The sequence below is a fragment of the Balearica regulorum genome, chromosome 18, assembly GCF_011004875.1.
Source record: "Balearica regulorum gibbericeps isolate bBalReg1 chromosome 18, bBalReg1.pri, whole genome shotgun sequence".
Lineage (NCBI taxonomy): Eukaryota > Metazoa > Chordata > Aves > Gruiformes > Gruidae > Balearica > Balearica regulorum.
The window spans coordinates 10104628-10131098 of NC_046201.1; the positions used below are offsets into that span (position 1 = coordinate 10104628).

The 26471-nt window shown below is 38.3% G+C and overlaps 2 protein-coding genes across 5 annotated transcripts; both read left to right on the plus strand.

Annotated features, from left to right (window-relative positions):
* Positions 1-4687: 4687 nt before the first annotated feature.
* Positions 4688-12728, plus strand: FN3KRP (fructosamine 3 kinase related protein). Its single transcript, XM_075770333.1, has 6 exons — positions 4688-4859; positions 7214-7365; positions 8792-8883; positions 9428-9510; positions 9912-10034; positions 10799-12728. Exons 1-6 carry the CDS (start codon positions 4719-4721, stop codon positions 11135-11137), a joined length of 930 nt encoding a protein of 309 aa, XP_075626448.1. The 5' UTR covers positions 4688-4718; the 3' UTR covers positions 11138-12728.
* A 140-nt stretch (positions 12729-12868) lies between these two features.
* Positions 12869-26049, plus strand: FN3K (fructosamine 3 kinase). 4 transcript variants are annotated; one of them, XM_075770335.1, is made up of 7 exons: positions 12869-13650; positions 18123-18304; positions 19380-19531; positions 20788-20879; positions 22103-22185; positions 23058-23180; positions 24016-26049. In XM_075770335.1, exons 2-7 carry the CDS (start codon positions 18164-18166, stop codon positions 24352-24354), a joined length of 930 nt encoding a protein of 309 aa, XP_075626450.1. In that variant the 5' UTR covers positions 12869-13650; positions 18123-18163; the 3' UTR covers positions 24355-26049. The 4 variants fall into 4 exon arrangements, with proteins under 4 accessions (XP_075626450.1, XP_010306785.1, XP_075626452.1 ...); XM_010308483.2 differs by lacking the exon at positions 12869-13650 and having other exon boundaries at positions 18041-18304; XM_075770337.1 differs by lacking the exon at positions 12869-13650 and having other exon boundaries at positions 18061-18251.
* Positions 26050-26471: the final 422 nt, after the last annotated feature.

The window sequence follows — 26471 nt, forward strand, 5'->3', positions numbered from 1 at the left end:
TTTCTACTTATCTGACATTTATGTGTAATCATGTTTAGAACATAAATCTGTGCCAAGCCCAGGTTTATTTTGAGGGCAGCTCATGGTTATACTTTATACAGGAACTAGTGAGCTAGAATACACCCACAAATCTTTAACCCATCACCTGTCTGAATAAAATAAAATGCACTTGCTAGCATTAAAATAACCTGGTTAGGGGCAGCTGAAAGGATAAATAATAACATGTATATTGCTTTTTTACTGTGCCATACAGAACTATGCTAAACAAAAGAACTGCAAATAATACTAATTTTCTCTTGATCAGGACTTAAAAACAAGACTCCCTAACAGTCATATTCATGCGGAAAAACACCACTTTTTTTACCCTCACAAGAGCACAATTTCTCATTCATTATTACTAAAATGATCCAAAAACCTGAACATTCCTCCCTAAACTTCTCGATACGCAGAAATATGTGAACAACAAAACCCACCGGCAATCTCGCAGTCTGTACCAAAAAGAGAGGAAGATAAAGCCAAACCAGTAAACTCTGGAAAAAAGTTTTCTGTTTCTGCAACAAGCAAACCCAAATCCTCTGGCTTTGGTTACACTTTCATTCAGATTTTGCTCCAAATCATGCCCCTGAAATCACTACAGAAACTGCTGAAAACTAATCCATGAAGGCATTAACTCTGCATATGAAGAGACACATCAGTGACTCTGATCCCAATGTCTGCATAATAAGGACAGTGGCCAAATTCTGCTCCTAAGGTCTATCTCAGTCGATTATTTTGATAATGGAACTTCTCATTCCATTGCCATTTATCTGCTCATACAGCTGACCTCAGGAATTAAAAAAAAACCCAACATTTCTCCCTCTTACGGCAAATTACGTTTATGAGAGAGAAATACAAGCACTAACACCAAATCTCGATGAGTGTCTTATAAATCATCTGTTTTCGTAATGGAAAGTCCTACATCCTTCCTGATCCACCCTCTCGGCCTATCCATGGATGTGGGAGAGGAAAAAAAGACAAAGAGTCCACAGCACATTTCTCATATATTCACACCAAGAGAGGCTTGGAGCCTGAAAAGCCCTAATGCATATTTTCCATTTTTATATATAAACCAACCAATAAAATGCTACAAATACCAATTACCTTTTCTCTTCTTGTACATACTGTCAAGCAGTAAACAGAAATTAGCAGCTGCAGTGCTTTTTTATTCAGGATGTGTATATTAACCGATGACTCAGCATGCCAGTTGTCTTCTCCTCCACAGAAAGAAACACTATTTTAAACAGAAAGTTAACCACTGTGGATCTTGCAGGCAAGCCAGCATGTATCAGAAGAGGATAAATATTGCTGGCGAAGCCCAACAGGGCAGAGGAAAGGGGGTGGTTCCAATAGCATACTGCAAGCTTTTTAAAATACTCAACTAGGAATAAATAATACATAGGGGAAAAAGAGTGGAGGCAGGGAAGAAAGAATTATCTCAAAGTCAACCCACACTGCCACATGGTCTTTTGTGGTATACGCTGCCTTCACGCAGCAGGCAAGATCTGCACTGCATGAACAACTTCAGTATATGGCTAAGCTTTTTTTTTTTTTTTTTTTTTTTGCAGTCCTCTGTAAGTACATTTGGGGCCTGACTCATTAGTTTTTTTCAAAAGGGGAATAGTAACCTACAGCACAGAGGCCAAAGATGGCATGCAGCAAGCTTAGGGAGGGCTTGGAGCTGGAACCTGCACTGAAAAGGATATCTGTGAAGAAGCAGCTCCCAAATCTTGGCTCCTGCTGAACTCCAATGTCTGCAGGAGTTGGGAGCCCGTGCTTCCTGCAAACAGATGCTCTGTAGCATCTTTAGGAATGCAATGTCTTGTGGGTCTCGCTGAGTTTCTTCCAGAACACTTAACCTCTAATTTGGAAAGCAAGCTGACAGTTCCTCCTTCAGATTATGTCCATCATGTAATTAATGAGCTTGACATTACAATTTTGGCCAAATTTCTGTTATATCCTATCTGATCAGATGCAATCAGAAAGAAGTACAATCCAATTAAATTCTAGGGAATTAAGGGCAATTGCTTTCTACTCCTACAACATTTACTATGCTGTTCTTTAGTACAGCATGAAAAACTTCTTTACTGACAGTGTGGAATATTCTACTACAACTTAATATTTGAAGACTGAACCACACATTTCATTCTATTTTAACTCCATCAAATCTATTTAACAAATTCTGATTGGTTTCTAATTGCTTTGTCAGAAGTAAATAAAAAAAAATAAATCTGACACAACAGGAATTTTCCAAGGGTTGCAGAAGTGTCATTTAATAAAAATGTGAGTTTTGAATTCTTCCTAATCTCATACTTTAAAAACTACAAAATGAGAAAGGAAGTCTCCTTGATCTCACAATGGACATCACTCCTTTGTTCTCTGAATAAGACAGAAGGGTCAAAGAAAATTCACAGCATTATTTTCCATAGCATCTGCTGCTGATTCCTAGACTCCAAGTGAAGAATTAAAGTCTCTTCAGCATAATCTCAATCATTCTTCATCAAGCATTGCAGACATCCAAATCCAACCTTTGCAACATGGGTTTAAGGCTAATTTTACACACAGAATCAGGAGAGCCAATATGTGACAGAAAACAGATTTCAACATACAAAACCATGTTCTCATTTGTGTTTCCATACTCTTGTGGTACTACTTTATCCCTGGTTCTCAGTAAACCACAAGTTCTGGGGTTTTAAGCTATCACTGTTACATCCACAAATTATAACGCCCTCTACAGTCAACACTGTTAAGTGAAATCCTTGCTCTGCTACACAAAAAGGCAAGATAATACGTACCATCCATCCACCTTCTGCAAGCAAGATTTAGCACACTCCTGAAATATTCGGAGTGGCTAAAAGCCCAAGCTGCAGCTACCATGTGTCAGTTCAGGATTTTTGAGACTGACAGTGAATGTATGCTTCTAAAAAGCACTGATTCTGTTACAAATCTGCTACACAAGTAGTCTTGGTACATGCACTAAATCTGAGATGTGAATTTTCTTGTGCACAAAACGTGTAGCTCATTCGCTCCTGACTGTATGTTCCCATCAAGTGCCTTCCAAGAAAGTAAATACATCATGCACACACACAAGGATTGTGCGACACATCTCATAAGTCTAATATATCTCACAAGTTGTGCAATTGGTGCAAACACAGCACACTGATAATTTGTCCAAGTCCTGTAGAAATGGCCAGATACAGAGGGGCCTAGCAAAAATATTCATGGTAAGTCTGCTTGCATTGCTGTAGATCCAGAAATCCTGCCAAATTCAAAACAGCAGTTTCTACATAAACAAAGTCCAGATTATTAACAAATAAATAAAGCTGTATGGAAACTCCTGAAAAGGAAAGGTACATAGACTTCTGGAAATAAAGAACTTCAGCCCTTTCACCACTTGCTATTTTTCTGCTGCCCAGGAATTATTAGAGGACTCTCAGTTTTAATCCTCCTACACTAAACCCCAAAAAGAAAATCTCCAAAGCAAAATCCAGTTTAAAATTTTAAAGTACACATCAATAACTCTAAATTAATCTTAACTGCTGTTTGCATAAACTACTATATAACAGATATCCACATCTGTGGATATATAACTACTATATAACAGATATATATCCACAGGTGTCTAAATCGCTCAGGCAGCACAATACTCATCTTAAAAACCCCAAGCAAGACAAATCAGTATAGTGAATAGGGAGGTAGTCAGGAACAACTAAAGATGAATTAGTGCTTTTAACCAGTGAGACTACAGACATTTAAAGAAATATTAGAAAATGAAACTACACAATCTTGCACTAACAAAGAAATAAAAGATCAGCAGGAACTCTTCCAGCTTCTACACTTACAAATTCATATTTTAAATAAGTTACTTGCTAAATAAATAACAAATTCTAATGGGAAAGAACATATTAATTTACTTCAGACCTACACTGGTCAGTGTCCAATAATAGCAAGCTGTTCTTGTTATTGTTGAAGAACAGAGTAAGTTTGAGCATGTACTTTTATAATGGCCAGAAAACACATTAAATCCAAATATTTTAAAAATTACTATCCATTGCCTTTGTTATGTATACTGCCCTACTGCAACATCTTATCCTTGACATGTGCATCCTCTGAATCCATAGTAGGAAAGAGTTCACCACACGCCCAAGGGAAATGAGTTCAAACAAACGCCCATTTACAGACTCTCTGCAGTACAAACAACGTTCCAGAAGCGCTGGGATTTTGGCGGGCATGACTTAGCATCTTGCCCAACCTCACTAGGCTCAGGAACTCTCCCGAGTGCAGCTGCCTGGGGAGAGCAGCGGGAGGTAACCCGGGGGGGGAAGCCCCTTTGCCTCCTCCGGTGCCCCAACCGCTTCGCTCCCCCGAGGCCCTGAGGCCAGGCCACAGCAGCTCAGCACCCCGCTCCTCCCCATCTCTCAGAAGCGATTTTACGCTTCTCCCTCCCCCAGCCGGGAACAAGTAGCTCCTTATGGACCCCTACAACCAAGCCCTCACCCTCGACCAGTCCCTATCGTCGACTGTATCACAGCAGCGCACGGGCCACTAGCCAACCTTTCCCCTTTCCACTTCAGCCGCCGCCGCCATTTTGCCAGCCCCACCGGTCCGCGCGCCGGTAGGGGCCCCGCGCAGGCGCAGCCGCTCCGCGCAGGCGCAATGCCGCACTGGCCCTGGCAGGCAGCATGGAGGACGCGCTGAGACGGGAGCTGGGTACCGCGGTGCTCCGGCCGACGGGGCACTCGGGGGGCGGCTGCATCAGCCAGGGTCAGAGCTACGATACGGACCACGGCCGGGTGTACGTGAAGAGCAACTCCAAAGCGGAGGTGTGGGGGGGGTAGGGGTCGAGGGTGGGGTGCGTGTGGCGGGCCCCTGAGGCAGGGTGGGGAGGCAGCTGTGAGGGCGGTCGCGCTGAGGAGGGGGGCGGCTGGCTGGCCTCAGCCGGACCCGGCCTCCTTTTGATGGAGGGAGGTTTGCCGACTGGCCTCAGGCAGTAAAATTTCGCGTGCTGGTGTCAGGGAGGTGGCCTGCCGCTGAGGCTAGAGGTTGGCTTCGTCTGACAGCCTCTGCCCTGCGAGGGTCTGGCTATGGCTGCTGTGGGGGCTGGGGGCTGGTTTGTGGTGGGGGTGCCTGGGGATGGGGAGGCCGCGGTGGGGGTAGGCCCTGGGATGGGAAGCAACGTTTCTAGTGGGATGCTGTTGTGGTATCAGTGTTATTTGTCTAGGGCATGCAGTACAATGGCATGCTGTTGTCAGTTATAGCAGGGGTAACGGTGGTGTCACTGTGGCTGTGTATGCTGTGAAAGTGTCTGGAGCAACCTAGAAGGTATAAAATTATCTACTGCGGGTGCGCATCTTTCTTTGTTGTTACAAAATCAGTAATTCCCTGCACATAAGAATGAGCTTTTCTCAATAAATTCTATTTTCCACAATTGTTGTTCAAGATTTTCTACTTTGCTCTTTCAATACCTGGTACCAGCTACTGTAGAAGGTAGATATATATCTGCATTTGATAGAGATAAGTATAATGCAACATACCTGTATGGCATCCTTATTTGCAAAAGCAGAGGTCAGGTGGAATTTACTTTAAAGTTACTCTACACTCATGTCTGTCAAATGAATAGCTTCACTGGAAGAACAAAAGTCAGAACTTAGATTTGCCTTTAATAGCAAACAAATTTTTTGAAAGTGTTTATGCAACTATATATATTCCAAATTTGTTTGTGCTTTCTGATTGTATCAGGGAGCTGGATGGAAAATCAAATGCACTGAGATGGTAACAAGGGAAAATACTGAAATGTTATCCTGCTTTACATTAGACTGAAAATAGGTTGAATTGATAGCAACAGAGCCCTTCCACTTAGGCCTTTGTTAGTTGTGTATTTAGGTATACAATCAAGCTAGTAACAAGAGAGGGCTTGGAAAAAAAGATGTAGATAGATTTTTCTGTTCAGTAATCATTTCATTTTCTATGCTTTTGCCTGTGCATGGATTCTGAGTGCTGATTAAAACAAACTTTGCCAAACTGTATTATAATGCTGTGCTGTGTGTGCAGCAGTGGGTGTATATCAGCAGTTTCTTTAGAAAAACAAAGTTCTTTAGAAAACCCCGTGTTTTTTACTCTATTAAAGTTAACAGCTGACTTTAACCTGGTGTGATGCTTTAGGCAGAGATACAGTATTTACCGATTTCCTCTGAACAAAGCTAACTCATGGCTCAGTAATTCAGCAGTTTTTCATTCTTGATCTCCTGTAGGCTTTGGAATTTTTAGTCACTGTCTATTGCAAATTGTCCTTTGACTGTGTTTCATGTATCAGTACTATAGGACTAGTATTCTGTTTCTATTTTATTCATTATATTTCCTCGCTTTTGCTTTTAGTAGATACTGTAGAGTTCCCATGTACCGTTTTTTTACAACCTCTGCCTAACTCTTCTAGAGTAGCATTTCTTTGTGTGACTAGTGCCACTGAAGTCAGTGGAGCAACTCAAGAGAATAGATTTAACTTGGTGTGGATAACAGTTGCAGAAATAGGTCCTAAATTCAAAATGTCTTCAAAGCAAATGCCGTTGGTAGTGGCTTGGGTTCCAAGGGCTGTGTGTAAGTGTGATAAGGGGCATTTGGCTGCTATCATTGATATTATTTTTATTTTATTTTTTTTCCTCCCCACGAGGCAAAAGAAAGAGGCTGGGGAAGATCATTCTGTGGCTACAAATTAGACCGTTTTGAAGATCAACTGTATTGCTAAGCAGTCTGTGTCAGGAAGGTCATGAAAACTATGAATGTCAGCACCATTCTTCTAGTTTCTCATCTGATGATGTATATTGCCCATAGCTTTCTAGACATTTGCTGCATAATCCATTAATAAAATAATGCTTACATTTTATATAGACGTAGTTTGCATTCTTTCAATGGTAAACATACTTTCTAAGTTGTTTTTATGATTACAGAGAGTGCTAGAACCTGAGTCACTTCCATGGAACGAGTTTATGAAGTGCAATTTCTGTAATTGTAAAATTACTGTCAAGTAATGGTGGTGTGGATCTATCTGTATCTTGTATGTGCAGTAACCACTTGCTCCAAGATTTTTATTTAACATTTACAGCCTTGATTGGTTTTGAGAAAGAGCTTTACCTGTGACTGGTGTTCATAGAGACTAATGCTTTCCTTGAATATTTGGCAGGCCAGAAGAATGTTTGAGGGAGAAATGGCAAGTTTGGAAGCCATCTTGAAAACGCAGACAATAAAAGTGCCTAAACCCATCAAAGTTATAGACCTGCCTGGGGGCGGTACTCTGTTTGTGATGGAACATTTGGAAATGAGAGGCTTAAACAGGTAAAACACAGTATTATCTTTACATCCTTTAATCAGAAATTTTGACTATTATGACAATTAAGTCACTTGTTTTCAGAGGGGAAACTTGTTTTATTTTTTTTTAAAGCTAGTCAAGATACATTTGGGAAGTTATACTGTAGAGAACTGTTTAAAAATACTTCATAATGCTTCACCTAGCAAACTGGTCATACATCAAGAAGTGAGTGTGGTTTTTGTTTAGTTTAGGGTTTGGGGTTTTTTTTAGGTAATTAGTGATTTTTACAGTAAGGTTCCATTTTACAGTAAGGAAAATGACCTACTTATCACCCATTTTGTGTACTTGCCTTTAGTATAAGAACCCGTGTTTAATATTGCTTGTCATAAGTATGCAGAGGGATTTCCCCAAATAAATTAACCCTGATTTCAGTATTTTTTACAACTCTCTCCTTGTCTTTGATAGTTTCAAACTTCTGTCCCTTCTCTGTGACAAACACTTGAGTAAATTAAAACATAATGAATACTTCTGATTCCATTAGGGAACTGGACATGACCAATTTCTCATCCCAATCTCGAAACTTCTGCAGCCAGTTTAAAGTCTTATCCCTCACGCTGCTCATCCACAGAGTTTCTAATTCATGAAGAGCTCTCAGTGAGCTCCAAGAGAAAGAGCAGAAATCCTGTTGTGTTTGGGCTGATTGAGATGAAAAGTGTGCAAATGCAACATTTGGCATACAAATTTCAGGGGATAGCTACAACCTGTGTTAACAGGAACAAAATAGAGAAATAATTTTGCCTTAAATGACAGTGCTTTAAGAACAGGGAAAGATGTGAGGGGTCAAAGACAGGAAGAAGAACATACTTCTGTTAACATGGGAGGCAACTGGCCGTAAGAGTTGTTTGTAATTACTGCAAGACTTTTCTGAACTGTGTAGAGGATAAGCTTTCAATAAAAATAGGTAAATAAATAAGGCCCATTTGGCTCTTCTAGACCTTTTAGAGAGGAGAAGCCAGAGACAGAGGTATAAAGAAATGGATGAGTATTGTTTGGCTGTATTTCCCAAAGACAGTTTACCAAAACAAACAAACAAAAAGCGTAACAGGTTGTACATGCTTTCCTTACCGATATCTTACTGAAAGTTCGTATAGAAGTGATATCACACAGAAGTCAGAAGTTAGAATTGATAGTTTCTCATTGTTACTAAATTTATGATTGCTGCTCACTTTTGATAGTGTTAGAAACATCCATGTAAGTGCACTTTATTCTATGTTAATATGTAATCTTATAGGAAGAGGAGGTGTTTATGACCAGAATATTTTGAAAATGTACTTTGTTAGAGATGCAGAACTTCTTTTACTTTCTTGATAATTCTTTTCAATTAATTCCTGGAATATCAAGAACTGAATTCATTCATGTGTCAGTGTTGCTAAGAATACTTTCATTTCTTAGACATTCAGCAAAGCTTGGAACACAGCTGGCTGATCTCCACCTTCATAACCAGCAACTTGGAGAGAAGCTGAAGAAAGAAGAGAGCACAGTTGGTACAGTACACAGCTGTTTGCAAATTTAACTAGTTAATAATAACCTACAAAATAGTTAAAATAGCTTTTGTTATTTCAGGATAAGTTTGTCTTCTTCCACTAAAGTATCTTTATACTATGACAATACATAGTCATAGATACATAGTATCTTTATACTATGACAATACGTTTGGATGAAACACCCAGGCAGGGGATTGTCCTTTTTGCTTTATTTTTGCTCTATTTGAATCTCTGTAAGCAAAATATTTATTCAGTTTGGTACCCTTGGGATCCCAAACCACAGTTTCTGCAAGGACATGGTATCAGACGAGATAGGTTACCTCAAAATATGGTTATGAAGTTTATAATATAGCTGCTTTACATCAAGCTTTAAACTTAAAAACCAACAGCAACAACCAGTGTAACAAAAAGAATATTAAGGTGCGATTTTTTTAATTCTCAGTAGAAGCAGCATTGTACCCTTGTGTAGTTTTTAAGGTCCATTTGCATTGCAGCTACTTAGAATCTTGTCATTAGTATTGGATTTTTGTCTTTGGTTTGAAAGGTAAAGGTCAAGGGCAAATGGAAGTCCAGTTTGTGGATCAATTTGGCTTTCATACAGTTACCTGCTGTGGCTATCTTCCACAGGTAGGTTGTACTTCATCAGACTCATGGAATTTTAAGTTTTTCTTACTTTTCCTTCAGTGACACAAAGGGCCAAAATCATCATAGTGGAAATTCATTTATTTCTGTGGAGTCATAAAAAGAAAAAAACATTGATCAGCCTGCTAAGGAAAGTAATGCTTTGGACAGCACTTACAGCTGCATTGGACATTCATAGCTCTTCATTTTATTGTTTTTTTATCACTTAAAAATATTTATTCCCCTAATTTAATGTTTTTAGATAACAGACTATTAAATGGTAGCATTTACTGTCCTGGATGGTATCAGCACAAAGGCTGTATATTCTTCCAAAGCTTTATTTGAAAAAGAAAAAAATCTGACTTTTGTGTGGTGTAGAAATAACATCTGCAATCCTGTTCCTTCAGGTGAATGACTGGCAGAATGACTGGGTGACTTTCTTTGCCAAGCAAAGAATCCAGCCCCAGATGGACATGATCGAAAAGAATTCTGGAGACAGGGAAGCAAGAGAACTTTGGGCACAACTTCAGGTAGAAGTAGTTCTCTTGGCTCTCATTATAGTGATAGCTAGGTATCAGTTGTTTAGATTTTCTTTTCATAAAACAAAGTTCCTGTTTGTTGGTATGCTCCAGGTTCTGTTGGTAAGAGACTCCAGCTTTTAGGGATTCAAACGCCCTTTATTCCAAGGTGTAATGACTTTTGCCACATCACCGTATGGTAATATCCCGAAGTGAATGTGTGCCAAATAGCACTTTGCCTTACTGTCTGGGAAATACTAGATTGAATTCGAGTTTCTTTTTCCCTGTAACATGTTCATGATGAGAAATGTATATAAGCAGTACTGTTCCGCACATCATCTATTCATTTAAGGTTTGCATCTGGTTAAGTGACTGCAGTATTAGCTATATGGGTACTACTTTGGAGAAATCTCTTCAAGGTTGGTGAGAAATTCCTGAGCCTTCTAATGAAGAAGTGGGTGGTCGTGGTTGTTGTTGTTATTAAAGCTGGTCAGTATTGCAGCATTGAATGCAGTTTTACATTTTTTATTTTCTTAGTGCTGAAAAATGTTTGGATAACTATTCTTCACCTGCTGGCTTTTCTGAAAAACAGAAATCCTCTTGATTTTTCTCAGCATCTCTGTTGACTAGATCCTATGCTGTTTCAAGTTATGATTTGGGGTTTTTTTAACTGACTTAAGATGTTTCAATTCATGTTCTGCCTGTATGCAGATAAAACTACAATCATTCGCTTTAAAATGTAGTGCTTACATGTCTTGCTTTTTTTCCCCCTGCAGCTGAAGATACCCAGTTTGTTCTGTGACGTAGAAATTGTTCCTGCTCTTCTGCATGGAGATCTCTGGGGAGGAAATGTAGCTGAGGATGATTCTGGTCCAATTATCTTCGATCCGGCTTCTTTCTACGGCCATTCAGAGTATGAGCTTGCAATAGCTGGGATGTTTGGTGGCTTCAGCAGTTCTTTTTACTCTGCTTATCACAGTAAAATTCCCAAAGCTGCAGGGTTTGAGAAACGCCTAAAGCTTTATCAGCTTTTTCACTACATGAACCATTGGAACCATTTTGGTACAGGGTACAGAGGGTCTTCTCTAAACATTATGAGAAACCTTGTAAAGTGACTTGCTGCTTAAGCAGAATACTTCCTATGTTGCTTGGAAAGCCCCATACTTGGTGGTGCAACTACAGGAGTAGTAATGTTAAAAAAAGCTACTAGACCCTTGACCTTGTTGGACAGTTAAAGACCTAGAATCAGTGAGTCCTGCGGAATACCAAATGTAACATAGTCATCCCTTTTTAGCATAGTTGGGAATAACTTTCTGAGCAGAATATCTAGGGAAGGAGTTTATTCAGTTGCACAGAAGATCTGTCAGTGTCAAGAAAGCATCGTATGCTTGAGACTAGGCAAGGTAATGCAAATCAAGCATTCAAGTGTAAATGATTTGGAAGAAGTTCTGTCTTAGGGACCAATTGTGCTTCAGAGTAGAGAAACACCAGGGTTTGCATTTGTACCCTAATGGAAAAATTAGAGAAGTGTTTGTGAAATGGAAGATTGCTTTTTTCAGTTTATGAAGAGATGGCTAAGAAAGTTGCTTATTGCTTTTTGCTGTCCCCCCCGACCATCACCACCTTTATGATAGATTGCTCAGATTCTTTCAGCTCTTCATGGCCAGTTGTGTGCATGAGAACAATGTTAACAAAATATTTTGAAAATCAACAAGAAAATTATAGAATGGGAACTGAAAAATGATTTGGACTTGCTATTTATTATGCTAATGTGATTCTATTGGATGACTGCTTCCTGTTCTGTAACAAAGCCGTATGAAAATGCATATCATTTTTTTCTGGCATGTACATTTTGGTGCCTCATGGCATTTTTGTAGGCAGTTCTGTGCGTGCTGGTCAGTGGGCTCTTCAGCAATTTTGTTTTCACCAGAACTAGCTCTCTCTTCTTTTTTGGATTATGCTTTTGTCCAATAGTGTGCATTCTTAAGGATCTTTTCAGGTAAGACACTTTACACGTACACATCCTGTGAAGATGTACTCTCTCGCTTACAAACAGAAGATGTACTTTTGGACTGTTGTCATTGCCCACAGGATAATACCATCTGGTCGTGGAACAGGCTTCACCTAAATTTTCTGTAGTTTAGACTACAGGTGCCATAAGCTAACACTTTTCTTCAGTCCCCACTAAGTGCACTTTGTAGCTCTTGGGATAAGAGACATGAAACCAAAGGAAGTTAAAATGTAACTCACAGAACAGCAGCTCTACACCACTGTCAGAAGTTCTTTAAGGATAGCTTTGCAGACTAGAGCTATTTCTTGTATCTGCAAGTCGGTAATACTAAAATTGCACTCTTTTTGATATAGGCTGGTAATGATATTTCAGTGCAAGCATACCAGGTAGGTGAGAGAGATGCATGATTCCTAACATGCATTTTCAGTGTTTGGGAATGACTTTAATTCATTAAAAATGTTTTCCACTGGATATTGGCAGATTATTGAGGTTTTTTTAGTTGCTGGGTTTGTAGTTATTTATACAAATTGGAAGCAAGTTTAGAGAAGACTATCACTTGATTTAACTTTCTCTCCTTAACTCTACTACTCTTCTCCCTGGCTGTTTAACTTTTGCTACAAAAAGTTTTAAAGCCTTGCTTGGTAGAATAGCTTTTACTTTTACCTTGTTGCTTAAATAAAAAGTTTCCCAGTTGATTATTGTTGTGTCTCTTTTCTGAATTAAAACCTTACAGCTTGCGTCCATTCTTGGGGAGCTACTTGCTCTAACCTGTTAAAGGTCCCTAGTTTGTTAGACAATTATGGTCAACAGAGGTGTTGATGGGAACGTGGTCATGGATTTTAATCTGGAACACTGTGTCACTGAAGAAAATTTATGTACTGTTTGGTTACAGTATCATTTGAGGTCCTATCTGTGCCTTCAAACTTTATGTATTGTACTAGCTGTTGCACATTGTTGATGGAATGTTATGTCTGTGCCCATATCCTTATCCTGTTCACCAAACTTAACTTAGCGCAGCTGATTGAAGAAATGCTGTGGAATTTTAGCCAGCAGTCAATCTGGTTAGATCCCTTAATTGTTTATTTCCATATGCCTTCATAATAAAGTTAGAAATTACTTAATAAGGTCATTCTGTTTACAAATGTTCAACAAATCAACATGTTTATTTTGCTAAAATACCTAAATACTTTTTATCATTAGAAGGTGAAAAGTGATATGAAGGTGGATTTTCTGTCAGTCATAGACTTGAGTGATAAATGGTAAGTCTTCAAAGATCACCTTTTCCTAACAGAACTGAATCAAACTATTTTTGTGATTGAAGGAAAGTTGTGTTGTATGCAAGTTATGTAAATAGAGACAATTGTATTTAGAGTTTTAATTTAAGGGATGTTATGCTCACTTTTTCAAAGCTATTTTGTGCTACAATTAAAAATGGAAAAGGCGTGGAGAGGAATACAAATGGGATGTAATAGCGAGCTCTGCTGTAGCATGGATCCCTTGGTTTTGAGTTCTTAGAGACAGCAGTTGAATCAGAGGATGGAGAAGGGGATGAAATCTTCTCTTCTGAAGGCAGGCTGCTGGTGGACCCTTAAGAAGAAATTGCTGCAGTTCTATAAGGTAGTTTTTTCCCCCTTATGTATTGTATAGTTCTGCACTGCTCTTTGAATTCTCTTTGATCATTTTGTTGCATTATGTGTTCTAGGCATGCCTTTGTTACTCTTTATCTCCTTCTCTCATAGTTTAAAGCTAATGTGTTCTGCTTTTCCTTCTCATATATTCCTCCCTCCTGGCTCCCTCTGTACATTCTAAATCCAGCAAGCATGTTTCCTTGTACCCATGCTCTCATTCTGTGTTTCCTGGTTCTGTATCATAATTTTGCTGACTTTCCTGTTTATACAAAGAAAAAGGATAAAAGAACCACTGGTTTTTTTCTTAAGTATACAGTGTACATGTGTTTAGATACTGTAAAAAATTGTAATACCCTCTCATGATGTTTTCAAGTCTTTTCTCAAGATGGATCACAATACATGTGTGGCCTATGTAGACTAAAGCATCTCAAAACATTAATTTTAATACTTTGAAAACCAGGTATCTCTGTATCTTTTTTTCTTAAGCTAAATTTTGAAATTAATTCCTTAGGGAAATAATTAGTGGGTTGGAATAGATTATGCATAATTTTAATAACATCAGCTTCTGCCTTGGAGAGGAATTAGGGGAAGGGAAACTTGGAAATCTGGACTCAGTGGTTAGGATGATAGGAAAGCTCAGGTTGGGACAGACCTCTGGAGGTCACTTAGTTCAATCTCCTGCTTACAGCAGGATGAGATATGAGGACAGGCCAGATTACTTAGGTCTTTGGTCTTAAAACTCTCCAAGGATGGCGGCTGCACAACCTCTCTGGGCTTGACTGTCGTAATTGTGAAAATACATCCAGTTTGAACCTCTTTGCAAGAACCTGTATTTTTGCTGAATTGCTTATAGTTCCTTTGTACCCTGCATTTCAGTGTGATTTATTTGTTTTCATTCTCATGGACTGCTGCCATCTGCAAAAACTGCCTGTGGTTATGAATGTTACACTCTAGTACTGTTTTTCTTCCTGCTTTTCATCTTCACTGCTGTTTAAAAATAGATCTGGTGATTTTAACTGATGCTGGACTGTTCTAGCAGAAGTAAAAGCAGGTGGGAAGTGGTATATAATTAGCTTGTCCTGTAGGCACTGATTGTGACAAAAGATTTAAGGGGAAAATGTATTTCTGGTAACTAAGCCACACTAGAATCACAATAGCTTTATTATTTTTCTTTGTAAAGTAATATTCAATTACTCTTCAATAGATTTTTCATTGAAATCTCAAAAGAATTCACTGAAATATCCCAAGACATGGTTGATATTGTATGTAGAACTACAGCCTGTGGAGTTATGTTGAAAATCAGAGCTATAGGATTAATTATTTGTCCTGGATAGTTCTTCACCGAGAAACTGTAACTTCTGTCAAAGGAAGGGAAATTTTTATATTGGATAGTCTTTTCTTGCTCTTAGCTTACACCGTTCTATATAGCTTCTCTGTTTCCCTGGGATTCTTTAGATACTGTTACTCCCAAAGGAGAAGTAAACAATCTTTTTCTTGGTTGGTATTCATGGGGATATCAGTCTTCTGGACAGTCTTTGGAAACAAACATGTTAGCATTTGTGAACAAAACAAGAAGAGGTGAGAAACTGAACAGTTACAAAGTCCACTACAAGCATAACCCTGACGATAGGCCTCAATCCAGGAGCCCAACAGCACTCACATAAATCGTCCTTTGTAATTCCTCACCGTCTTCTCACTCTTGCATCCTCGCTGATGCAATTTCTACTTTCCTTCGTGACCTGGCCGTGGTGCTGAATCGTTGTGGCAGGAGCTTTCATGTACTGACCAGGGGATATTTTTGAGCACTCTCTTCCGTTGCGCCCATCTGCGATGCTTTTGAGTTATTCTACTTCCAGTGTTTAAAATGATGTTGTTTGAAGCTGCTTGACTGGAAACAACAGGAACAAAAATGGTAGGAAACCAGGCCTTTCACCTGTGCTTTACTAGTCAAATACTGATCCAGCATGGAAGCAAACAGAAGGCTTTCCTATCTCTTGGCTCCTATGTAAGTGATGCAATATGTTTGGATTAACACAGTACTGCTTCTGGTTTAACCAAAAATAAAATGTCAGAATGCTGAAAGAAGTGTTACGGTCAGTAACTATTGGCATCTTCACTGGAAATTGTAGAGGTCTGTGGCATACTAGACTGCAAAAAATTTGGGTTCAGTAGTAATATTGTGGATGAAGATCCATTCTCCTTGTTTGTTTTGGTTTTGAGGGCTCTTGGGTTTGTTTTGGTTTTGGGTTTTTTTCCTCAGCAGGTAAACAGAAAAATGAATTAGGGTATCTTTCACTATGCAGAAATAAGGGTCCCTGCTCATTGTCATTTACTTTGTTGCCAAAAAACTTTATTCCTTTCCCCAGGTGCTCCATTGCAACCTAGGGTATGATTCCCTCCTTACAGCAGTTGGACACCATTGTTCTAATAGTAGAGTACTCTTCAGGGCTTCCTACATCCTGAAATTCAAATTGCTTGGCATTTTCACTGTCTGTAAGTCAGTCATATGAGTCATATTAGCTAACTGCCTCAAACTGTCCAAGCTTGACAGCCATAATCAAGTTGTTTTGAGTGCCTGTGCGCTGGTTTACTGTGATAGAATATACATGATGAGCACTTACACTTTAAGCTTTATTTGATTTGGGCATGGTTGTTTGCATTAGCAGCTGTGGCTCACTTTCCAGGTACAAATGCTCCGTGAGAGCATATGGACAAACTACTTAAGACTCCTACAGTAAGTGTTGACTCATTCTTCTCTACCCCTCCCCAACATTACTTTCTGTAGTTCTGTTTTGTGAATAATCTATTTTACAGTTGGTATATCAGTGATGTGATGGTTATAAAATATTACAGCTGGACTTTATAGAAGGATTGCCAAAGCAGTCACTGGTTACTTTAGACATACAATGCCAACGTCCAACCAAGATACGTAACCTCCAATGTAGCTTCTTGCTGTTCTTGAATACTGTTCTGTATTTGAATCACTGTTTCTGATTCTAGGTCATGAGCTGTACTTTTCCAGCTTGTGCTCTTACTCTATAAGCAATGTCCTGCTCAAGTAAATCTGGATGTTAGAAAAGTTCCTCCTTAACCAATTTGTCCCTTTGAGGTCTGCTATATTCCAGCTGTTCTGTGTACCATAAGGAGCTATCTTCTGAGAAATTACTCGTTTGAGAAATAAGTTGTACTATATCAATATTTTTCACTCCATGTAGGACTGGAACCATTTGTGAATGTAGTGAAAAGCCTACCTAAATGAAGCCAGTGTTTGTCCAGTAATCATTCCTTCCTCTGTCAAAACCAAACAGCTTATATGAATCAATGCAAACAAATAGTAGAGAAGAGAGATAAATGCGTGAAAGCACAGTGCAACAGAATCCAGAAATCCCCTGGAGAGATGGTAGGCATTGCCGCTCCAAGTGTGAACAAGAACTGCAGCCTTTTCCACAGATTCTAATGTGCTATGAGTCAGTCATAGCTACCTAACCAAATACGTTATCTTTATACAGACAGTATTAAATATTGTAGGATCTGGGTTATTGTAACATATTTTAAAGGTTTACACTTTATACCTGAGAGTGTCAGTGCACTTTGCAGATACGAAGTGATGAAATTCAGCAGTACCCAAGGGATCTTCTTTCTGTGTATTAGATTGTGAAAGGAGATAAAAAGGTGACATGATATCCTAAAGATCATATTAAATCTGGAGAAGCTTATAGGAACAGTATCCTAAATTTCTTTATTACCAACTTGATGCTTTTACTATTAATTTTCACTTGATAATGTCCAGCCCTGAGCAGCTTACTATCTCACTGACTTGAGGACACTTTCAGGCAATAAAAATCTTTTGACTGTCTCTTATAAGAGATCGAATTCTGTCCCCGGAAGGGAAAGCGTTCTAAAGATCTCAGTGATGACAGCAGAACTCCAGTCCACACAAAGCAACTACAGGCAGACAAAAACCCCACCAACTTTTCCACGTATTTCTGACGGCTGACTTGTGATTTAATTGCACCCTTTTGGACTGCAACTTCACTTCTCAGATCTTTAATAACCACAATACAACACATGTGCGCAATTTGTATTGTTGCATTTAAACTCCCTCTAGTGGATTGATTTAAAAATGACCTCTTCTACAATGTGATCACAGAGCTTAAAAAAGAAAAACGGGTCCAAACTACAAATACCAGCAGCTCTCAGCACAGCTGAATGAGGACCCAGGACACACCTCTCAATTGTATTCTAGTCAATATTTCTAAAGACTTTTATTTTTCATGTATAGCTATAAAAGCCCATGGGAAACAAAGCATTTTCAAACATTATCTCTGGATTTGCTTCTTTTTTTCTGACTGCTTTTGGTTGGTTTTGTTTTGGTTTTTTTTTTTTTGGTGGGTGGCCCTTTCTACCTCATAGCAGAGTGACAGTGAAAGAAGGACCCAACCCTTTAAGCTTGTTTTGCAGTGGATTTAACAGACAGCAGCTGCAGCAGCCTGGAAATTACCATGGAAAAAATCCTGAAAACAGAGTTGAAAACGTCCGTTCTGAAGGCATTTGGAAGCTCAGGAGGAGGATACATTAGCCAAAGCCAAGGTTATGAAACAGACAGTGGACGAGTATTTGTTAAAATCAACTACAAGCCTCAGGTTAATGCTAGCAGATATTTAACTACTAATGTTATTGCATGTAGAGAGTTTTTTTTTTTTTTTAAAAGCACCTGATTGTTAATAGAGTTCTGCGTTTTCAGACTGACTTTTAATTATTCCAGTTTTCCTTTCAGTTTTCTTTTAAAAGCTATTTTGTATCAAGTATTAATGCAGCAGGTTTGGTTAATGCAAAATGAGATGTAATGCAGTGTGATAACCCTCAAGAACAGGAATTGGTATTGCTATATGTAAAAAAAAAAAAAAAAAAAGAGGCTAAGTACAGAGCTGTTATTGTAGTACTTCGAGTACTACAATACCCTAAAGCCTAAAGCTGAATTTGCATTCACTGCATTCATTTTCGTGTTTCAGTTGGGAGGCTAGAATAGTGGGAGGGAGGAAACAGGGTGCCAGTGCTAAAACTCATGTATTATTTTTAAAGCTACAGAGGTTTCAGACTTCCCCATTGCTTTTTGTATTTCTAGCAGTAGGAATCTTGCAATTTTTTAGGCCCAGCTCTTGACTTTTCTATTGCTAAATAATACAGCACTCAATTGTTTTTTGTAACACCACAGTGCATCAGAAATTTGCTTTGATCAATATTGAAAACATCCTAACACTGCTGTGAAGAACAGCATCTTTACTTCGAAAATGCTGAGTACAAGCTTAATATTTGTACTGTCATCTCCATCTGGTGGCCATTGACCTGCAAGGAAAGGAGTTTAAGGATTCAGTCTTTTACTTCACTCAGTAGTGGTCATCTGTGGTTTTGAAGGAGGAGGTCTTGGGTATTACCATCAGAGATACTGTTATGTCTGAGTAGTTTGGTATCTCCATAAGCATCTGGAAATCATGGTGAAATGTGACATATCCTACTACCCTGGAATGAATTTGAGAAAAAAAGAAGTTAGAATTAATGTACTTGAGTCTCCCTGTGTGGACTGAAACCTTGCTGCAGTTATATTCTTTTATCAAGATGAATTAACTCCTTATAAATTAGTAAACAAGGCTATTTTTTCCAAAGTACTTGTTGCAGACATCCATGATTTAGCCCAAGGATATTCGTATTCCTTGACAGGCTAGAAAAATGTTTGATGGAGAAATGGCAAGTTTGGAAGCTATTCAGAAAACCAATATTGTGAGAGTGCCTCAGCCTATTAAAGTAATTGACCTACCTGGAGGAGGAGCAATGTTTGTCATGGAGTACCTAAAGATGAAGCACCTCAACAAGTATGTCTGTACATCTCTTTTCCTTTTTACTATGTTTTGGGACATCTTTTCTTATGTCTTGCAGTCAGTCAGAAAAGTTCATGAGAAGAACCTCTCTATTCTTTCAGAGATAGAGCTGTGTTTGTGTATGTGTATGTATTAAATATATACATATGTGTGTGCATACACTCCTTCCCTGCATTTTGCTCTTCCCTGACCCTCTCCCTGCAATAGAAATGGCATGTCATCGCTAGCCTAGAGCTTTGTGTGCTGGTCCACGTGTGGAGATGCTGGATGAATGTAATAATGGCTGAGTTTAGCCTATCTTGCCCTCATGAGATTTTTCATTTGAGTTTCTTTTCCCTGCCTATCAGTTTTCTTTAAACTTACAGGCTTCTTACATCTTTGAAACCTCTGCTTCTCTAAGTATCATCAGTTATGACTGAAGCCACTTAACAAGGTCAAAGGCACTAGGGTGAGGAAGATCTAGATGGACAGATAATATGAAGTTCTGTTTTGTCTGTCAACCAATCTTAACATGGAATTCAGGAGTCATGGGCTCTCAGGAGTTAACTGCTTCGTTCTGGGCCTCTATGGGACCACAGTAATGCCTATGGCTGTATCTATTTTTATTGGGAGAATAATGGCAATTCCACAGCCTCCCCAAACAGTCTGTTTCACTCCACCCCACTGTTCCTGGAAAGATTTTCTAATGGCTAACTTCAGTCTTCCTGGTTGCAATTTTAAACCCGTTATTTTCTACCCGTTCTGGGCACGGCGAAGTAATTCTTTTCCTTCCTTGCAGCTCCTGTTCACACATCTGTGCAATATTTTAATGGGTTTTTTTAGTTGCCTGTCTTCTGCATTGAGCGACCTGAACTCAGTCCCTGCTTCTTTTCAGACTTACCATTCTTATTGCTGTTCAGCTGATCTCAAAGTAGGAAGCCTAAAAGCAGATACCATGTTCTATTCTCTGCTTAATAACGTGCAGCTGATAAGGAGGATTACTTGATCCTCCTGCACTCTGTGCCTCTGTTTATACAACCTTGTGTTCTGTTTACCTTTCCTGCAAAAGCATTGACTGATGTTCATTTTCTTATCTGTTACGTCCCAGTTCTTCAGAGTTGTCTAGTCGTTTGCTCCCTGTTATGCACTTGTGAAGTTGATTAAGGTTCTATATTTGCCAAAAATACACCTGGTCATATTTAATTGAGGGTTTTTTCCCTGTAATATTTTGTTCACTTGTTTCAGTTTTGTTTTGTTTTTTGATCCTACAGATATTCTTCAAAGCTTGGAGAGCAGATAGCAGATCTTCATCTTTATAACCAGAAACTTGGAGAGAAATTGAGAAAGGAAGGAAACACAATTGGTAGAGTATTGATATCATGTACTAAACCAAAAAGGAAATGATTAATTTGGCTGTGGTACAGTATTGCATTATAATTTTAATGATAATTAAAGTCAATACTGGGACACTGTTTCATGAGATCTGTCCCTATGCCACACTTCTCAAATGTACATTATATACACAAGAGCTATAATTACTATTACAGTTTTTAAACATATCATCTTAACCTTGACAAAACTAAATTAATTTATTTTTATTTCTTCATTTTGTGTATACTTAGTTGTATAAAATTATGTGGATACTGAAAGTTAGTAAGAAACACTGCTAGTATTGGATAGTTAGAGCTTTCAACATTTCATAAGTCAAACTGAACATTTGGACTACTTGTCTTTTTCAGCATCAGTTAAACTATTCAGCCTCGTGTACCATCCATCTCTTAAAATGTTCTTGACCTTACAGACATCCTCTTTTTTTTGTTTACTGTTGGTTTAGACAATTAACTTACTACAGAATACGGTCCCAATTAGTAAACATGTAATTAAGTTCTCCTTTAAAGATGTTGGGATTAAATTTTTGAACTCAAATATGTAGCAAAACATACAACAATTGCTACTCCTTGAAGACAACTGTAATTCAGCAGTGTAAGGCTGTGATCCAGTTTCTACTGACTTCAGTGAAAACACCTTCTATCATTCTTTGGAAAATGGATTAAGGCATAAATGAAAAAAAAATAGGAAGCCATACAAAGAATTATTCTTTTAGAGTTGTTAGTATTAAAACCTGAACCGCCAGTCTATATCCGTGTCTTTCCCATGACTTTAGGGATGGACTGGGCTCAGCTCCTAGTGGTGAACATATTATAATCCATTATTTTTGAGTGAAGGCCAGATTACTGGCAGGTCAGAAATAATCTATGAATCAAAAATAAGCCGTGTTTAATGACAACATGTTCAAGTGTCAGAAGAGTAGATTGCAAATCTGGTATCTGGACTCTGTTCCTGAATGTCTAACTTGTTTATCCAAAGAAAAGTCAAACTGTGATTAATTGTGCTTCCATTTCCATTCAGTATCTTCAAGTTTAAGAGAGAGTTCTTTCTGTCTTCAGAGAGGGTTGTGACCATGAAATAAGTGTAACTTACTGCTTTAAATTATTTTGTATGCTTATTCTCTGAAATTTATTTCTATGTTTGCAAACTTTACTATGTAAGGATCTAAAACCCGCCAATATTTATTTTGTTTCTTAGGTAAAGGAGCTGGTCACTCTGAGTCTCAGTATGTGGATAAGTTTGGATTCCATACAGCCACTTGCTGTGGTTATATACCACAGGTATGTTCCATGCCTGTGAAAGCTAACATGTACTCATATAGCTCTATAAACTCCTTATACAAAAGCTTGTTTCATTGGCCTTCAGCTCTGTGATTACAGTTTTGCTTTCACTGTTCCATGTTAACCTGACAGTGAAGGGAATATGATCATGGCCCTTCAATGCATGTAGCTTGCTAAGACGCATGTAGCAAGCAGACATAGTGGATCGAATAAGAATTTGAAATTACATGGCAGTTATTTAGCTTGGTGATACTTAATAAAATAAGTATTCCTTCACAAACCATGTCTTGGTTTTGTTTTTTCTAACCCCCTACTATACGGATCTCAAATGGCAAAATCCACTGGTTTTAGAGGTCCTCATCATGTAACACATCACATAAGACATTGGGAAGGGCTCTCCAAGATAAATCAGTCATTTGCTGGCTCTGCACATGGTAGAATTTCATTCTACTATGTAACTGCATGAACTTTAAATATCTCAAACTTTTTGCTAGGTACAACTTTTTAGCAAATTAGAAATGCATTACCAAATAAAAACGAATGAATACTTTTGCATTTCCAGAAAGGTTCCAAAATATAATACAGAAAAACTGAAATGATCTCACCAGAAACTCTCCCTCTAAAATACATTAAGAAAATTTGAATGAATGAAAATAGCCAGAACCTCAACTTATATCTCATGTTAAAGACAGTGCCACCTAAGCATGAAAGAGCGCATCACTCCCAAAATAGCAATAAACGAAATGTCTAGTAACATTGTGTAGGCCACTGTGACAGCATCAAACACTTTGTCTTGATATCTATGCATTGTTAATACTGCCTATGTATATGTTAAAATTGTGTATTACAAACCTCTGTATCATATTTTCTAGGTGAATGAATGGCAGAGTGATTGGCCTTCCTTCTTTATTCGTCACCGACTCCAAGCTCAATTAGATTTGATTGAAAAAGATTACGGAGACAGAGAAGCCAGAGAACTTTGGTCACAGCTAAAAGTATGAACCATGTCTTCAATCTGGGTTTTTTTAGAATGTTAGAAAGTATGTATCAGTGGAATTTTAAAGGTGTTTTGTAAGAGATTTACGTAGCTTTTAATGAACAGCAGTAACTGGAGTATCTTCACAGCTGATCCAACAACAGTGTCAGCTGAAAATAATTCATGGTGCTCTTCAGTTTTTTAATAGATAATGAAAATAAACCTGCAATTTAGCACTGACATTTATTTCCTAGAATACAGCTAACAATAATAATAATAATATGGTAAATCCTATGTAAGAACTTACAGAATAGGTAAGATTCGGCTGCCGAGGCAGATTTTTTTTTTTTTTTTTTTTTTTTTTTTTAAATTGGTCCAAGCTCACAGGTGAGACTGTAGTTCAGGTCATACTCCATGCAGCACTTGGGAAACAGCTAGGAATGTATTCCTCGGCAAGCTCTGCGTCACAAATTTGTTCCTTAATTCTGGGTAATTGGTACAGATGTTTACTGCTGCCCTTTTTGCCACTGAAACCTTTTAATTTAAATGAAATGTATTTTCTACTTCTTGTGACAACCAGTACCATCCATATCTAGAAACAACACATTATTACTAAATGGTGATACTAGACTGTGAATTAAATGACTTGCTATCATTTAATACAATCAAGAACATTTATTACTGGCTTACAGTTTAGGTTTATGCTTTTAGCCATCAACCTCAAAAGCACTCCATGAGGACTGAAAACAGGCAGTATTTGACCAGCTTAGTTTCTTATATACTACAGTGCTTTGTTTTATTTAATATTTTCTTCAGAATTCTTAACTGTCATGTGTTTGTTTATGCTCTTTCAGCTAAAGATTCCTGAAATGTTCTGTGATGTAGAAATCGTTCCTGCTCTCCTGCATGGGGACCTGTGGGCAGGGAATGTGGCTGAGGACGACTCTGGGCCAATTATCTTTGACCCTGCTTCCTTCTATGGCCATTCAGAATTTGAACTGGCCATTGCTGGAATGTTTGGTGGGTTTAGCAGCTGTTTTTTCTCTGCCTATCACAGTAAAATACCCAAAGCTCCAGGATTTGAGAAACGAAACAAATTGTATCAGCTCTTTAATTATGTAAACCACTGGAACCATTTTGGGACAGGGTACAGGGGATCTACCCTAAACGTAATGAGGAAACTTCTAAAGTAACTGCGCAGGTCTGAGAAATTCTGACATAGTCCCTCAGTAACGAACAGCCCCTGTTTATCAGAAGTAACACAAACTAGGAATCAATGCTGATGCTAAAACAGCTGATGTGTAAAAGGCTTAGTACACTTTTGAGCCTCATACACTAGTTAACTAGCACAGATTCATACCCTGCTGAAGGAAAAGACTGCATTGTTTGTGAAGGCTCCACTGGGTTGGAAAAGTACCCTGACAGCCTAACCTCACCCTCCGTAGAGAGTCTCACTTCATAGCTGCTGCATTTCCACAGTTGTTTGCTTGTTGCCACTTCTGCTGCTGCTCTATCACCAGTTCGTTATTGAGAGCTACTGTTGTGGAATTGCGGTGCTGGAAGTAATAACTAGTTCTTTACCTCTCCCCTTTTTTGTTCTGTTTGAGTTTTCTGTCTCTGTTTCCATCCTTTTTCCCATTTATTTTTCTGTCGTCTTTCCTTTCCCACGTTAAGTGTCCTAATCCAAAATTTAAATCAGATTCTATGAATCTAAAAATGAAACCATTCTCTTTTTGATTGAAAGAGTAGACAAGGCCCTTTGGACTGCACTTGGCAAGCATGTATAATTAATGATATTTCTAATATTTATTTTAATTTAATGTAATTTACATGCTTTTGTTTTTCTCTTGCTGTGAGAAATTAAATTACGGTGGTATTTCATAAAAAGGATGTCTCTGGAGTTCCTCGGTAACTAACTGTATGGTCAGAAAGTGGGTTGTTAGCACACAAGTTTGATAATAATGTATCATAGTTTTAGTATGATATTTTAGTGTCTTATACCATGATAGCAACATAGTGAAATAACTTTTAAAAAGACAGCAAAAAGTAGGAGGGAGGCTTAGTGTTTTGATGACAAGAAAGCATCTGTTGCTGCTGTGTTGGTTGGTGCTTGATGTATTTAAAATAATGTACAGTAGGCAAAGCTAGTCTGTTGTGCCACTGCTGGATTATTGAAGGAACAGTGTCAACTTAGAGGTCTTTATAATGTTTTTTAATATTCCTAACTGCTTTATTTTTACAGAAAATGTAGGCAGTGAGAATTTGAGGAGAAAACTGTGCAACAAAGATATTGGCATACAATGTGAGCTAGAGAACATTAGCAAGTCCATGGTTTTTTTTAACAGAAGAAAGTGGGAAAGAAAGTAAATGTAAGTGCAGTCCAACAAATGCTTATGTGAATCAGAAGGTTTGAATAAGAATGACTGAACTTATATATTTAGGCTTCAGACAGGTGTTGTGACTAATACCTAAAATATTCAAAAATGCTCAAATATGTTTAGACTTTTTTTCAACTTTGAATGGCTGTGCTATAAAGATTTCATAAAGTTTAAAGTTAGATGTTGTATTTGATATGACTTAAAAAAATGAATTTCATTCTCTATAATACAAATAGTTAAATTTTTTTACTTCCTTTGAATTTGGGCTACGATTGGATGTGGTTATAATATATACTTAATACAATTATAACAATGGAAAAGTGGAATAATAGAGTTAGAATACAGCTGAAACTGTAGCTGATAGCTAGAAGATCCAGGTCTGAGAAAGCAGCAAAGTCCACGCATACTAGTATTTGTTAATGTTAACAAAAATACATGTATTACATTGGAAAGTACGTGTGAACTTACAATTTCTCCTTCTCAAATAAAATACTTGCCTTGCAGAAAGTACTTATTTGGTGTGCCTGCATTTTGTGACTGTGGTTTGCGTTATCTTCAAATTTGTTAAGATATTTGGGTGCGGATGGAGTTGCTGGATAGTGGCAAGGAGAAGTTACCTGCCCTAGCGTCCTGAGCAGGCTGAAGTGTCTCCCTGAATTGCCTTTATAACCAAGGGAGAGAAACGAGCACCCCTGGAGGTGACCCATCTCGCCCTGAGCACCCATTTTAGTTTGTCACTTGGCCTGATTCTTGGAGTTTATTAAGTAAAATACTTAACCTGAGGTGACTTTATCAATGTCTACCTTAGACTCCGACTTTAGTATGCTGGTGTTGGCGATGTGTCGAGAGAAGTGGAAAAGTAGCGCCGTTATCTGGTAAAACATTCAGTAGGAATGGGGAAAGCGTGTGGGAAAAGAAGAGTGGATGGAGAT